At 30.6% G+C, this 16,491-nt stretch overlaps 4 protein-coding genes and 3 pseudogenes across 6 annotated transcripts; all 7 read left to right on the top strand.

The window, feature by feature from the left end:
* Positions 1–5: 5 nt before the first annotated feature.
* On the top strand, positions 6–1,438 carry LOC122523857 (deoxyribose-phosphate aldolase). Its single transcript, XM_043645789.1, has 5 exons — positions 6–190; positions 260–444; positions 515–659; positions 740–1,116; positions 1,207–1,438. Exons 1-5 carry the CDS (start codon positions 166–168, stop codon positions 1,378–1,380), a joined length of 906 nt encoding a protein of 301 aa, XP_043501724.1. The 5' UTR covers positions 6–165; the 3' UTR covers positions 1,381–1,438.
* Positions 1,439–1,560: 122 nt separating this feature from the next.
* Positions 1,561–3,546, top strand: LOC122524437 (40S ribosomal protein S4-like). 2 transcript variants are annotated; one of them, XM_043646728.1, is made up of 6 exons: positions 1,561–1,659; positions 2,118–2,376; positions 2,616–2,713; positions 2,793–2,964; positions 3,059–3,188; positions 3,387–3,546. In XM_043646728.1, exons 1-6 carry the CDS (start codon positions 1,657–1,659, stop codon positions 3,511–3,513), a joined length of 789 nt encoding a protein of 262 aa, XP_043502663.1. In that variant the 5' UTR covers positions 1,561–1,656; the 3' UTR covers positions 3,514–3,546. The 2 variants fall into 2 exon arrangements, with proteins under 2 accessions (XP_043502663.1, XP_043502664.1); XM_043646729.1 differs by lacking the exon at positions 1,561–1,659 and adding an exon at positions 1,817–1,889.
* Positions 3,547–4,086: 540 nt separating this feature from the next.
* Positions 4,087–5,888, top strand: LOC122524438 (annotated as a pseudogene).
* A 763-nt stretch (positions 5,889–6,651) lies between these two features.
* Positions 6,652–8,731, top strand: LOC122524436 (40S ribosomal protein S4-like). Of its 2 annotated transcripts, none has more exons than XM_043646726.1 (6): positions 6,652–6,797; positions 7,253–7,511; positions 7,751–7,848; positions 7,928–8,099; positions 8,194–8,323; positions 8,522–8,731. In XM_043646726.1, exons 1-6 carry the CDS (start codon positions 6,795–6,797, stop codon positions 8,646–8,648), a joined length of 789 nt encoding a protein of 262 aa, XP_043502661.1. In that variant the 5' UTR covers positions 6,652–6,794; the 3' UTR covers positions 8,649–8,731. The 2 variants fall into 2 exon arrangements, with proteins under 2 accessions (XP_043502661.1, XP_043502662.1); XM_043646727.1 differs by lacking the exon at positions 6,652–6,797 and adding an exon at positions 6,951–7,024.
* An 862-nt stretch (positions 8,732–9,593) lies between these two features.
* Positions 9,594–11,000, top strand: LOC122524440 (annotated as a pseudogene).
* Positions 11,001–11,930: 930 nt separating this feature from the next.
* Positions 11,931–13,408, top strand: LOC122524441 (annotated as a pseudogene).
* Positions 13,409–14,180: 772 nt separating this feature from the next.
* Positions 14,181–16,200, top strand: LOC122524435 (40S ribosomal protein S4). The gene is made up of 6 exons (XM_043646724.1): positions 14,181–14,315; positions 14,770–15,028; positions 15,268–15,365; positions 15,445–15,616; positions 15,711–15,840; positions 16,039–16,200. Exons 1-6 carry the CDS (start codon positions 14,313–14,315, stop codon positions 16,163–16,165), a joined length of 789 nt encoding a protein of 262 aa, XP_043502659.1. The 5' UTR covers positions 14,181–14,312; the 3' UTR covers positions 16,166–16,200.
* Positions 16,201–16,491: the final 291 nt, after the last annotated feature.

Below are 16,491 nucleotides of genomic sequence, written 5' to 3'. Positions count from 1 at the left end.
AATATTAATATGTATGATATTGATAATAAGGTCGAGAAATATTTAGAGTACATAAATAATTACAATAGATAGTGAGAAATATCGATATATAGAATAGATCATTTTCTAAATTTTACAAATTTGATGAACATCTTATTTTAAACGATTATAAAAATATCCAAAAATATGGAAAAGGACGCATATTGTTCTGGTAAATAATTAAATAGATTCAATATTTAAATATTTTCTCAATATTTAAATATCTCTTTTTGCTGGGTAGATCTATTAAATACTTTTATCGATGAGTTGGAAATTGAAAAAAAAGTAAACCATATAAAAGAAGCAGCAAAGTCTCTAAATGAAACTGATAAAGTTCGTACATTACTTAAAGCAATTACTTTTATTGATTTAACTTCCTTGGGAGGCAATGACACAAGTGCTACTATTAAAAATTTATGCAAAAAAGTAAGTTGTAATATATGATTTTATGCAAATATAATAATAAATTATTTATTTATTTGTATTATCTTTGTAGGCTTTAAATCCTATCAGTGAAGTGAAATATGATTGGAATGGACTGCTACATACAGCAGCTGTATGTGTTTATCCGTTAAGAATACAAGATGCTGTATATACATTAAATAATGTTGAAACAAAGCATAACATTTCTGTAGCTACCGGTAATTTTATCCTATTTATAATATCATATAATTCTATTTAAAAAAAAACATTATTATCTAATAATTAAATTTGTAAGTAGTAGCCGCAGGCTTTCCCTCTGGTCAATATCCTCTACAAACACGTCTTGAAGAAATCCATTATTCGGTGCATACCGGAGCTAAGGAAATAGACATTGTAATTAATCGACCATTGGCTTTGGAACAAAAATGGAAACAACTATACTATGAATTAACATCTATGCGCAAAGCATGTGATTCCAAATGCATGAAAACAATACTTGCTGTAGGAGAATTATCTGATTATTATAATATATATAAAGCATCAATGATAGCTATGATGGCTGGAAGTGATTTTATTAAAACATCTACCGGAAAGGAAACTGTTAATGCCACGTTACCTTTTGGTATAGTTATGTGTAAAGCTATAAAAGAATACTATGCAAAAACAGGAAGAAAGGTAAGCAGACTGATTATTTAATGAAATATTTATGCTCTCCAACGATATGATTGTATTAATTTTATTATTTGTTCGTATTAAAATATATAGGTTGGATTTAAACCAGCTGGTGGTATTAAGACAGCATCAGATATCTTAGAATGGATGACATTAGTTAATAAAGAATTGGGTGATTCGTGGTTAGATAAAAAATTATTCAGAATTGGAGCATCTGGTGTACTGGATAGCATTGCTAATGAAATTAAGATGATAAATAGTATATAAATAAATTTATTTTATATTTAATCTATATTAAAACAATGTATAAATAAATTATAATAAAATTAATGACTTTTACTATGTAAAAACAATTTCATAATTTTGGAATAATAGAAATAAATAGAAATAACAACAATCGATAGAAATATAAGAATCGATAAAAATGAAAGAATCGATAGATACGAAAGTCGATTGTAAGAAATCAAGTATCGATTGTTGCCATTTGCATGCAGTTCATCGAGGAATTGAAACACCCGTGCCTTTTTGGTTAAGAATACCAAGATGGTAAGTTAGCAGCTTTACATTATCTGTTTGATATCTGCTTGCATCGAATTTATAATGCGAAATAATCAAAAATTTTCACATGGAGAGTATTGTATATAAATAAGAGGTCATTGAAATTTATAAATTTTATATCTATAGTGAATTGTGTCGAAAGAAATTGAAAAACACTCTTCTGTAAGGCGTGCGGTTTATTTTTTTACATTAAAGATTACAATTTTCTATTGTACAAGGTATTCTTTCTTTTACATTCAATTTTAGATAATTGGATTGCTTCCATGTAACGAAATATTTATAAATAATAATTATTTACTGTTGTAGAAAGTACACATTTTTATTATAACCTAACTAAAGAAATTTACTTATCGTTAAAATTTTTGATTTATATATTTTTGCTAACATATTATACACATTTCTGTTATTGACAATTCTTATTAAATGTTTTTTCTTTTTTTATTTAGGCTCGCGGTCCTAAGAAGCATTTAAAGCGTCTCAATGCACCTAAAGCATGGATGTTGGACAAATTGGGAGGTGTTTATGCACCTCGTCCATCCACTGGACCACACAAGCTTAGGGAATCGCTTCCTTTGGTTATATTTTTACGTAATAGATTGAAATATGCTTTGACCAACTGCGAAGTTACTAAGATCGTGATGCAACGACTTATCAAAGTTGATGGCAAAGTACGCACAGATCCTAATTATCCTGCTGGTTTTATGGGTAAATAAAACATCATATTTTATTTTTTCATGGCCTTATCGAAGCTGTAGTACTGTTTATGAATAAATACTGCAGTCATAACTGGCCAAAAAATAACCAGGCTCCTTACTTATGGTCACAGGTTGAATAGAAAAAAATATTCTTGCTGTATTACCCAGGAGGAGTACAAATGTTAAATTCATACTTAAGTGTTGCAGTTGTAACAGAAATGTATTAAATTATTGTTTTATTTATTACAGATGTTATAACCATCGAAAAGACTGGTGAATTTTTCCGTTTAATTTATGATGTAAAAGGCCGCTTCACCATTCATCGTATCACTGCGGAAGAAGCCAAGATATTTCCAAAATACTTTTACTAATTTTCTTTCTTTTTCATTTGGATCATTCTTATCCATATATTGTTTTTCTTAATAGTACAAGTTATGCAAAGTAAAGAGAGTCCAAACCGGTCCCAAGGGAATTCCATTCCTTGTTACCCACGATGGAAGAACTATTCGTTATTCTGATCCACTTATCAAAGTGAACGACACTATCCAATTGGACATTGCCAGTGGCAAAATTTTAGATTCTATTCGTTTTGATTCAGGTAAATATTTATCATCAATATATTAACGTGAGAGATGTTAGTTATAAGAATCTATCTTGGACATTGAAAATTATTTATTCTTCTTTACATGTAGGTAATTTGTGTATGATCACTGGAAGAAGGAATTTAGGTCGTGTGCGAACAGTCGTTAGTCGCGAACGGCATCCTGAATCTTTTGATATTTGTCATATGAAAGACTCTCAAGGGCACATTTTTACCACCAGGTACGTTAATGCATTTAAATTAATTATTTTAATTTAGCCACGGTTAGAAGCTATTGTATCTGCTATAAGAATATTAGTACTCAACGTGGTCAAATGAAATCTTTTTTTTATGATCACTGATTTGTCCTCACGAATGATACAAATGCACTATGGACCTATTTTATATGTACAATTTCAAATAACGAAGAATTTATTTAGGTTGAACAACGTATTTATCATCGGCAAAGGTCTGAAGGCATATATCAGTTTACCGAGAGATAAAGGTGTCAAGCTTTCCATTGCAGAAGAACGTGACAAGAGATTAGCAGCAAAGGGAGTAAATTAATGTATATATTTAATAAAATACTGGATGAACTAATTTTTGTTGCAATGGTATCTTCTTCCTCCAAAATTGTTTCCTGCATATTTATTCCATCGGCTTTAATAACAATACTTCCATCATCCAAGTAGATTTTTCTTTTCTATGATTTGTTGCATTATTTTTGGAAGATTCATTTGCAATGTTAATATCAACAATTATATTTTCAACTATAAAACTATACGTTCTTTTTGGTTTTTGTAAGACAAAAATTCAACAAAGATATTTTTATTTATAACGATCACGCTTCTTATTATATAAATTTAACTTAGTCCGAGATCTGTAAGCACTTTTAAAACTTTAACGACCGCACGTCTACGCAGTCAAACGTCGTCAGGGGCCGAAAAAATAAAAGAAATAAAAATAGGCAATAATTACCTATAATCAAAGACGTGACAATGAAATATGAAGTAAATAGCAGTATCCACAATTGTTAACATTTAAAAATTATCACACAAAGAGTGTGGTAATCAAAGATTTTCACATGGAGAGTATTGTGTATAAATAAGAGGTCATTGAAATTTATAAATTTTATATCTATAGTGAATTGTGTCGAAAGAAATTGAAAAACACTCTTCAGTTAGGCGTGCGGTTTATTTTTTTACATTAAAGATTACAATTTTCTATTGTACAAGGTATTCTTTCTTTTACATTCAATTTTAGATGATTGGATTGCTTCCATGTAACGAAATATTTATAGAAAATAATTATTTACTGTTGTAGAAAGTACACATTTTTATAATAACCTAACTAAAGAAATTTACTTATCGTTAAAATTTTTGATTTATATATTTTTGCTAACATATTATACACATTTCTGTTATTGACAATTCTTATTAAATGTTTTTTCTTTTTTTATTTAGGCTCGCGGTCCTAAGAAGCATTTAAAGCGTCTCAATGCACCTAAAGCATGGATGTTGGACAATTTGGGAGGTGTTTATGCACCTCGTCCATCCACTAGACCACAAAAGCTTAGGGAATCGCTTCCTTTGATTATATTTTTACGTAATAGATTGAAATATGCTTTGACCAACTGCGAAGTTACTAAGATCGTGATGCAACGACTTATTAAAGTTGATGGCAAATTACTCACAGATCCTAATTATCCTGCTGGTTTTATAGGTAAATAAAACATCATATTTTATTTTTTCATGGCCTTATCGAAGCTGTAGTACTTTTTATGAATAAATACTGCAGTCATAACTGGCCAAAAAATAACCAGGCTCCTTACTTATGGTCGCAGGTTGAATAGAAAGAAATATTCTTGCTGTATTACCCAGGAGGAGTACAAATGTTAAATTCATACTTAAGTGTTGCAGTTGTAACAGAAATGTATTAAATTATTGTTTTATTTATTACAGATGTTATAACCATCGAAAAGACTGGTGAATTTTTCCGTTTAATTTATGATGTAAAAGGCCGCTTCACCATTCATCGTATCACTGCAGAAGAAGCCAAGGTATTTTCAAAATACTTTTACTAATTTTCTTTCTTTTTCATTTGGATCATTCTTATCCATATATTGTTTTTCTTAATAGTACAAGTTATGCAAAGTAAAGTGAGACCAAACCGGTCCCAAGGGAATTCCATTCCTTGTTACCAACGATGGAAGAACTATTCGTTATCCTGATCCACTTATCAAAGTTAACGACACTATTCAATTGGACATTGCCAGTGGCAAAATTTTAGATTCTATTCGTTTTGATTCAGGTAAATATTTATCATCAATATATTAACGTGAGAGATGTTAGTTATAAGAATCTTTCTTGGACATTGAAAATTATTTATTCTTCTTTACATGTAGGTAATTTGTGTATGATCACTGGAGGAAGGAATTTAGGTCGTGTGGGAACAGTCGTTAGTCGCGAACGGCATCCTGAATCTTTTGATATTTGTCATATGAAAGATTCTCAAGGGCACATTTTTACCACCAGGTACGTTAATGCATTTAAATTAATTATTTTAATTTAGCCACGGTTAGAAGCTATTGTATCTGCTATAAGAATATTAGTACTCAACGTGGTCAAATGAAATCATTTTTTTATGATCACTGATTTGTCCTCACGAATGATACAAATGCACTATGGACCTATTTTATATGTACAATTTCAAATAACGAAGAATTTATTTAGGTTGAACAACGTATTTATCATCGGCAAAGGTCTGAAGGCATATATCAGTTTACCGAGAGATAAAGGTGTCAAGCTTTCCATTGCAGAAGAACGTGACAAGAGATTAGCAGCAAAGGGAGTAAATTAATGTATATTTTTTTACGTGACAAGAGATTAGCAGCAAAGGGACTAAATTAATGTATATATTTAATAAAATACTGGATGAACTGATTTTTGTTGCAATGGTATCTTCTCCCTCCAAAATTGTTTCCTGCATATTTATTCCATCGGCTTTAATAACAATACTTCCATCATCCAAGTAGATTTTTCTTTTCTATGATTTGTTGCATTATTTTTGGAAGATTCATTTGCAATGTTAATATCAACAATTATATTTTCAACTATAAAACTATACGTTCTTTTTGGTTTTTGTAAGACAAAAATTCAACAAAGATATTTTTATTTATAACGATCACGCTTCCTTTTATTTAAATTTAACTTAATTCAAGATCTGTAAGCACTTTTAAAACTTTAACGACCGCACGTCTACGCAGTCAAACGTCGTCAGGGGCCGAAAAAAAAAAGAAAAAAAAATAGGTAATAATTACCTATAATCAAAGACGTGACAATGAAATATGAAGCCAATAGCAGTATCCACAATTGTTTACATTTATAAATTATCACACAAAGAGTGTGGTACTGGCTAAAAACCTTCGGCGGTAGTATCACACAGATTTTGTGTGAGCGGTCGTTAAAGTGTTAAACAATTTGTACATTTTAAATTAGTTCTACTAGTTGCATATTTACTTTGTTAAAACAATTTTATATAATTTCGGAATAACAAAAATAAATTTAAATAAAAATAATATCGATAGATGAGAGAATCGATAGTTTATAATCGAATATCGTTTGTTATCATCATACCTGCACTATGTAGGGAACTTTAGTTATAAGAGTAAAGTCCCTAGGAAGAAATTTCTAGGTACAAAGAGTCTTCAAAGAAGCCATGTGGCTTTTTAGGATCGGACAATAGGAATCAGAACGTTTTGTTGGAAACTTGTTGGTGTTTTCAAATGGATTCTTGTAGCTTCATCGAGTAATTGAACTACCTGTACCTTTTTGGTTAAGAATACCAAGATGGTAAGTTAGCTTTACATTATCTGTTTGATATCTGCTTGCATCGAATTTATAATGCGAAATAATCAAAAATTTTCACATGGAGAGTATTGTATATAAATAAGAGGTCATTGAAATTTATAAATTTTATATCTATAGTGAATTGTGTCGAAAGAAATTGAAAAACACTCTTCAGTTAGGCGTGCGGTTTATTTTTTTACATTAAAGATTACAATTTTCTATTGTACAAGGTATTCTTTCTTTTACATTCAATTTTAGATGATTGGATTGCTTCCATGTAACGAAATATTTATAAAAAATAATTATTTACTGTTGTAGAAAGTACACATTTTTATAATAACCTAACTAAAGAAATTTACTTATCGTTAAAATTTTTGATTTATATATTTTTGCTAACATATTATACACATTTCTGTTATTGACAATTCTTATTAAATGTTTTTTCTTTTTTTATTTAGGCTCGCGGTCCTAAGAAGCATTTAAAGCGTCTCAATGCACCTAAAGCATGGATGTTGGACAATTTGGGAGGTGTTTATGCACCTCATCCATCCACTAGACCACAAAAGCTTAGGGAATCGCTTCCTTTGATTATATTTTTACGTAATAGATTGAAATATGCTTTGACCAACTGCGAAGTTACTAAGATCGTGATGCAACCACTTATTAAAGTTGATGGCAAATTACTCACAGATCCTAATTATCCTGCTGGTTTTATGGGTAAATAAAACATCATATTTTATTTTTTCATGGCCTTATCGAAGCTGTAGTACTTTTTATGAATAAATACTGCAGTCATAACTGGCCAAAAAATAACCAGGCTCCTTACTTATGGTCGCAGGTTGAATAGAAAGAAATATTCTTGCTGTATTACCCAGGAGGAGTACAAATGTTATATTCATACTTAAGTGTTGCAGTTGTAACAGAAATGTATTAAATTATTGTTTTATTTATTACAGATGTTATAACCATTGAAAAGACTGGTGAATTTTTCCGTTTAATTTATGATGTAAAAGGCCGCTTCACCATTCATCGTATCACTGCAGAAGAAGCCAAGGTATTTTCAAAATACTTTTACTAATTTTCTTTCTTTTTCATTTGGATCATTCTTATCCATATATTGTTTTTCTTAATAGTACAAGTTATGCAAAGTAAAGAGAGTCCAAACCGGTCCCAAGGGAATTCCATTCCTTGTTACCCACGATGGAAGAACTATTCGGTATCCTGATCCACTTATCAAAGTGAACGACACTATCCAATTGGACATTGCCAGTGGCAAAATTTTAGATTCTATTCGTTTTGATTCAGGTAAATATTTATCATCAATATATTAACGTGAGAGATGTTAGTTATAAGAATTTTTCTTGGACATTGAAAATTATTTATGCTTTTTTACATGTAGGTAATTTGTGTATGATCACTGGAGGAAGGAATTTAGGTCGTGTGGGAACAGTCGTTAGTCGCGAACGGCATCCTGGATCTTTTGATATTTGTCATATGAAAGACTCTCAAGGGCACATTTTTACCACCAGGTACGTTAATGCATTTAAATTAATTATTTTAATTTAGCCACGGTTAGAAGCTATTGTATCTGCTATAAGAATATTAGTACTCAACGTGGTCAAATGAAATCTGTTTTTTATGATCACTGATTTGTCCTCACGAATGATACAAATGCACTATGGACCTATTTTATATGTACAATTTCAAATAACGAAGAATTTATTTAGGTTGAACAACGTATTTATCATCGGCAAAGGTCTGAAGGCATATATCAGTTTACCGAGAGATAAAGGTGTCAAGCTTTCCATTGCAGAAGAACGTGACAAGAGATTAGCAGCAAAGGGAGTAAATTAATGTATATTTTCTTACGTGACAAGAGATTAGCAGCAAAGGGACTAAATTAATGTATATATTTAGTAAAATACTGGATGAACTGATTTTTGTTGCAATGGTATCTTCTCCCTCCAAAATTGTTTCCTGCATATTTATTCCATCGGCTTTAATAACAATACTTCCATCATCCAAGTAGATTTTTCTTTTCTATGATTTGTTGCATTATTTTTGGAAGATTCATTTGCAATGTTAATATCAACAAATATATTTTCAACTATAAAACTATACGTTCTTTTTGGTTTTTATAAGACAAAAATTAACAAAGATATTTTCATTTATAACGATCACGCTTCTTATTATATAAATTTAACTTAGTTCGAGATCTGTAAGGACTTTTAAAACTTTAACGACCGCACGTCTACGCAGTCAAACCCTCGTCAGGGGCCGAAAAAATAAAAGAAATAAAAATAGGCAATAATTACCTATAATCAAAGACGTGACAATGAAATATGAAGCCAATAGCAGTATCCACAATTGTTTACATTTAAAATTATCACACAAAGAGTGTGGTAATCAAAGATTTTCACATGGAGAGTATTGTGTATAAATAAGAGGTCATTGAAATTTATAAATTTTATATCTATAGTGAATTGTGTCGAAAGAAATTGAAAAACACTCTTCAGTTAGGCGTGCGGTTTATTTTTTTACATTTAAGATTACAATTTTCTATTGTACAAGGTATTCTTTCTTTTACATTCAATTTTAGATGATTGGATTGCTGCCATGTAACGAAATATTTATTAATAATAATTATTTACTGTTGTAGAAAGTACACATTTTTATTATAACCTAACTAAAGAAATTTACTTATCGTTAAAATTTTTGATTTATATATTTTTGCTAACATATTATACACATTTCTGTTATTGACAATTCTTATTAAATGTTTTTTCTTTTTTTATTTAGGCTCGCGGTCCTAAGAAGCATTTAAAGCGTCTCAATGCACCTAAAGCATGGATGTTGGACAAATTGGGAGGTGTTTATGCACCTCGTCCATCCACTGGACCACACAAGCTTAGGGAATCGCTTCCTTTGATTATATTTTTACGTAATAGATTGAAATATGCTTTGACCAACTGCGAAGTTACTAAGATCGTGATGCAACCACTTATTAAAGTTGATGGCAAATTACTCACAGATCCTAATTATCCTGCTGGTTTTATGGGTAAATAAAACATCATATTTTATTTTTTCATGGCCTTATCGAAGCTGTAGTACTTTTTATGAATAAATACTGCAGTCATAACTGGCCAAAAAATAACCAGGCTCCTTACTTATGGTCGCAGGTTGAATAGAAAGAAATATTCTTGCTGTATTACCCAGGAGGAGTACAAATGTTAAATTCATACTTAAGTGTTGCAGTTGTAACAGAAATGTATTAAATTATTGTTTTATTTATTACAGATGTTATAACCATCGAAAAGACTGGTGAATTTTTCCGTTTAATTTATGATGTAAAAGGCCGCTTCACCATTCATCGTATCACTGCAGAAGAAGCCAAGATATTTTCAAAATACTTTTACTAATTTTCTTTCTTTTTCATTTGGATCATTCCTATCCATATATTGTTTTTCTTAATAGTACAAGTTATGCAAAGTAAAGTGAGACCAAACCGGTCCCAAGGGAATTCCATTCCTTGTTACCAACGATGGAAGAACTATTCGTTATCCTGATCTACTTATCAAAGTTAACGACACTATTCAATTGGACATTGCCAGTGGCAAAATTTTAGATTCTATTCGTTTTGATTCAGGTAAATATTTATCATCAATATATTAACGTGAGAGATGTTAGTTATAAGAATCTTTCTTGGTCATTGAAAATTATTTATTCTTCTTTACATGTAGGTAATTTGTGTACGATCACTGGAGGAAGGAATTTAGGTCGTGTGGGAACAGTCGTTAGTCGCGAACGGCATCCTGAATCTTTTGATATTTGTCATATGAAAGACTCTCAAGGGCACATTTTTACCACCAGGTACGTTAATGCATTTAAATTAATTATTTTAATTTAGCCACGGTTAGAAGCTATTGTATCTGCTATAAGAATATTAGTACTCAACGTGGTCAAATGAAATCTGTTTTTTATGATCACTGATTTGTCCTCACGAATGATACAAATGCACTATGGACCTATTTTATATGTACAATTTCAAATAAGGAAGAATTTATTTAGGTTGAACAACGTATTTATCATCGGCAAAGGTCTGAAGGCATATATCAGTTTACCGAGAGATAAAGGTGTCAAGCTTTCCATTGCAGAAGAACGTGACAAGAGATTAGCAGCAAAGGGAGTAAATTAATGTATATTTTTTTACGTGATAAGAGATTAGCAGCAAAAAGACTAAATTAATGTATATATTTAATAAAATACTGGATGAACTGATTTTTGTTGCAATGGTATCTTCTCCCTCCAAAATTGTTTCCTGCATATTTATTCCATCGGCTTTAATAACAATACTTCCATCATCCAAGTAGATTTTTCTTTTCTATGATTTGTTGCATTATTTTTGGAAGATTCATTTGCAATGTTAATATCAACAATTATATTTTCAACTATAAAACTATACGTTCTTTTTGGTTTTTGAAAGACAAAAATTAGCAAAGATATTTTTATTTATAACGATCACGCTTCTTATATAAATTTAACTTAGTTCGAGATCTGTAAGCACTTTTAAAACTTTAACGACCGCACGTCTACGCAGTCAAACGTCGTCAGGGGCCGAAAAAATAAAAGAAATAAAATAGGCAATAATTACCTATAATCAAAGACGTGACAATGAAATATGAAGCCAATAGCAGTATCCACAATTGTTTACATTTAAAAATTATCACACATAGAGTGTGGTAATCAAAGATTTTCACATGGAGAGTATTGTGTATAAATAAGAGGTCATTGAAATTTATAAATTTTATATCTATAGTGAATTGTGTTGAAAGAAATTGAAAAACACTCTTCAGTTAGGCGTGCGGTTTATTTTTTTACATTAAAGATTACAATTTTCTATTGTACAAGGTATTCTTTCTTTTACATTCAATTTTAGATGATTGGATTGCTGCCATGTAACGAAATATTTATTAATAATAATTATTTACTGTTGTAGAAAGTACACATTTTTATTATAACCTAACTAAAGAAATTTACTTATCGTTAAAATTTTTGATTTATATATTTTTGCTAACATATTATACACATTTCTGTTATTGACAATTCTTATTAAATGTTTTTTCTTTTTTTATTTAGGCTCGCGGTCCTAAGAAGCATTTAAAGCGTCTCAATGCACCTAAAGCATGGATGTTGGACAAATTGGGAGGTGTTTATGCACCTCGTCCATCCACTGGACCACACAAGCTTAGGGAATCGCTTCCTTTGGTTATATTTTTACGTAATAGATTGAAATATGCTTTGACCAACTGCGAAGTTACTAAGATCGTGATGCAACGACTATCAAAGTTGATGGCAAAGTACGCACAGATCCTAATTATCCTGCTGGTTTTATGGGTAAATAAAACATCATATTTTATTTTTTCATGGCCTTATCGAAGCTGTAGTACTGTTTATGAATAAATACTGCAGTCATAACTGGCCAAAAAATAACCAGGCTCCTTACTTATGGTCACAGATTGAATAGAAAAAAATATTCTTGCTGTATTACCCAGGAGGAGTACAAATGTTAAATTCATACTTAAGTGTTGCAGTTGTAACAGAAATGTATTAAATTATTGTTTTATTTATTACAGATGTTATAACCATCGAAAAGACTGGTGAATTTTTCCGTTTAATTTATGATGTAAAAGGCCGCTTCACCATTCATCGTATCACTGCAGAAGAAGCCAAGATATTTTCAAAATACTTTTACTAATTTTCTTTCTTTTTCATTTGGATCATTCCTATCCATATATTGTTTTTCTTAATAGTACAAGTTATGCAAAGTAAAGTGAGACCAAACCGGTCCCAAGGGAATTCCATTCCTTGTTACCAACGATGGAAGAACTATTCGTTATCCTGATCTACTTATCAAAGTTAACGACACTATTCAATTGGACATTGCCAGTGGCAAAATTTTAGATTCTATTCGTTTTGATTCAGGTAAATATTTATCATCAATATATTAACGTGAGAGATGTTAGTTATAAGAATCTTTCTTGGTCATTGAAAATTATTTATTCTTCTTTACATGTAGGTAATTTGTGTACGATCACTGGAGGAAGGAATTTAGGTCGTGTGGGAACAGTCGTTAGTCGCGAACGGCATCCTGAATCTTTTGATATTTGTCATATGAAAGACTCTCAAGGGCACATTTTTACCACCAGGTACGTTAATGCATTTAAATTAATTATTTTAATTTAGCCACGGTTAGAAGCTATTGTATCTGCTATAAAAATATTAGTACTCAACGTGGTCAAATGAAATCTGTTTTTTATGATCACTGATTTGTCCTCACGAATGATACAAATGCACTATGGACCTATTTTATATGTACAATTTCAAATAATGAAGAATTTATTTAGGTTGAACAACGTATTTATCATCGGCAAAGGTCTGAAGGCATATATCAGTTTACCGAGAGATAAAGGTGTCAAGCTTTCCATTGCAGAAGAACGTGACAAGAGATTAGCAGCAAAGGGAGTAAATTAATGTATATTTTCTTACGTGACAAGAGATTAGCAGCAAAGGGACTAAATTAATGTATATATTTAGTAAAATACTGGATGAACTGATTTTTGTTGCAATGGTATCTTCTCCCTCCAAAATTGTTTCCTGCATATTTATTCCATCGGCTTTAATAACAATACTTCCATCATCCAAGTAGATTTTTCTTTTCTATGATTTGTTGCATTATTTTTGGAAGATTCATTTGCAATGTTAATATCAACAATTATATTTTCAACTATAAAACTATACGTTCTTTTTGGTTTTTGTAAGACAAAAATTCAACAAAGATATTTTTATTTATAACGATCACGCTTCCTATTATTTAAATTTAACTTAATTCAAGATCTGTAAGCACTTTTAAAACTTTAACGACCGCACGTCTACGCAGTCAAACGTCGTCAGGGGCCGAAAAAAAAAAGAAAAAAAAATAGGTAATAATTACCTATAATCAAAGACGTGACAATGAAATATGAAGCTAATAGCAGTATCCACAATTGTTTACATTTATAAATTATCACACAAAGAGTGTGGTACTGGCTAAAAACCTTCGGCGGTAGTATCACACAGATTTTGTGTGAGCGGTCGTTAAAGTGTTAAACAATTTGTACATTTTAAATTAGTTCTACTAGTTGCTTATTTATTTTGTTAAAACAATTTTATAATTTCGGAATAACAAAAATAAATTTAAATAAAAATAATATCGATAGATGAGAGAATCGATAGTTTATAATCGAATATCGTTTGTTATCATCATACCTGCACTATGTAGGGAACTTTAGTTATAAGAGTAAAGTCCCTAGGAAGAAATTTTTAGGTACAAAGAGTCTTCAAAGAAGCCATGGGGCTTTTTAGGATCGGACAATAGGAATCAGAACGTTTTGTTGCAAACTTGTTGGTGTTTTCATATGGATTCTTGTAGCTTCATCGAGTAATTGAACTACCTGTACCTTTTTGGTTAAGAATACCAAGATGGTAAGTTAGCTTTTCATTATCTGTTTGATATCTGCTTGCATCGAATTTATAATGCGAAATAATCAAAAATTTTCACATGGAGAGTATTGTATATAAATAAGAGGTCATTGAAATTTATAAATTTTATATCTATAGTGAATTGTGTCGAAAGAAATTGAAAAACACTCTTCTGTAAGGCGTGCGGTTTATTTTTTTACATTAAAGATTACAATTTTCTATTGTACAAGGTATTCTTTCTTTTACATTCAATTTTAGATAATTGGATTGCTTCCATGTAACGAAATATTTATAAATAATAATTATTTACTGTTGTAGAAAGTACACATTTTTATTATAACCTAACTAAAGAAATTTACTTATCGTTAAAATTTTTGATTATATATTTTTGCTAACATATTATACACATTTCTGTTATTGACAATTCTTATTAAATGTTTTTTCTTTTTTTATTTAGGCTCGCGGTCCTAAGAAGCATTTAAAGCGTCTCAATGCACCTAAAGCATGGATGTTGGACAAATTGGGAGGTGTTTATGCACCTCGTCCATCCACTGGACCACACAAGCTTAGGGAATCGCTTCCTTTGGTTATATTTTTACGTAATAGATTGAAATATGCTTTGACCAACTGCGAAGTTACTAAGATCGTGATGCAACGACTTATCAAAGTTGATGGCAAAGTACGCACAGATCCTAATTATCCTGCTGGTTTTATGGGTAAATAAAACATCATATTTTATTTTTTCATGGCCTTATCGAAGCTGTAGTACTGTTTATGAATAAATACTGCAGTCATAACTGGCCAAAAAATAACCAGGCTCCTTACTTATGGTCACAGGTTGAATAGAAAAAAATATTCTTGCTGTATTACCCAGGAGGAGTACAAATGTTATATTCATACTTAAGTGTTGCAGTTGTAACAGAAATGTATTAAATTATTGTTTTATTTATTACAGATGTTATAACCATCGAAAAGACTGGTGAATTTTTCCGTTTAATTTATGATGTAAAAGGCCGCTTCACCATTCATCGTATCACTGCGGAAGAAGCCAAGGTATTTTCAAAATACTTTTACTAATTTTCTTTCTTTTTCATTTGGATCATTCTTATCCATATATTGTTTTTCTTAATAGTACAAGTTATGCAAAGTAAAGAGAGTCCAAACCGGTCCCAAGGGAATTCCATTCCTTGTTACCCACGATGGAAGAACTATTCGGTATCCTGATCCACTTATCAAAGTTAACGACACTATCCAATTGGACATTGCCAGTGGCAAAATTTTAGATTCTATTCGTTTTGATTCAGGTAAATATTTATCATCAATATATTAACGTGAGAGATGTTAGTTATAAGAATTTTTCTTGGACATTGAAAATTATTTATGCTTTTTTACATGTAGGTAATTTGTGTATGATCACTGGAGGAAGGAATTTAGGTCGTGTGGGAACAGTCGTTAGTCGCGAACGGCATCCTGGATCTTTTGATATTTGTCATATGAAAGACTCTCAAGGGCACATTTTTACCACCAGGTACGTTAATGCATTTAAATTAATTATTTTAATTTAGCCACGGTTAGAAGCTATTGTATCTGCTATAAGAATATTAATACTCAACGTGGTCAAATGAAATCTTTTTTTTATGATCACTGATTTGTCTTCACGAATGATACAAATGCACTATGGACCTATTTTATATGTACAATTTCAAATAACGAAGAATTTATTTAGGTTGAACAACGTATTTATCATCGGCAAAGGTCTGAAGGCATATATCAGTTTACCGAGAGATAAAGGTGTCAAGCTTTCCATTGCAGAAGAACGTGACAAGAGATTAGCAGCAAAGGGAGTAAATTAATGTATATTTTTAATAAATTACTGGATAAACTACAAGTTCTTTGGTGAAACAGAAATTCATTTATTATGATGAATTCACCATAGCTCGCGTTACGATTGCATATATATCTGTGTGTGATTCCAAAATATTTAATATGTAATTAATAGCGTTATAAGGTAGATCAAGATTGTTATTTAAATAGACATATTAGAATATTTTTCAATTTTAGTATACTTAATATTTTCTAAATTTAAAATGAACACACGCAAGAGAGGATTTAGATCGATAAAAGCAGTTAAAACTACTGCTTAACTTTGGACTTTAACGGGTTTTTGTCCATGTGCGAA

This window comes from Polistes fuscatus, unplaced genomic scaffold (genome assembly GCF_010416935.1).
Source record: "Polistes fuscatus isolate 324 unplaced genomic scaffold, CU_Pfus_HIC Scaffold7, whole genome shotgun sequence".
Taxonomy (NCBI): Eukaryota; Metazoa; Arthropoda; class Insecta; order Hymenoptera; family Vespidae; genus Polistes; species Polistes fuscatus.
This window is presented reverse-complemented; position numbering and strand designations above follow the sequence as displayed.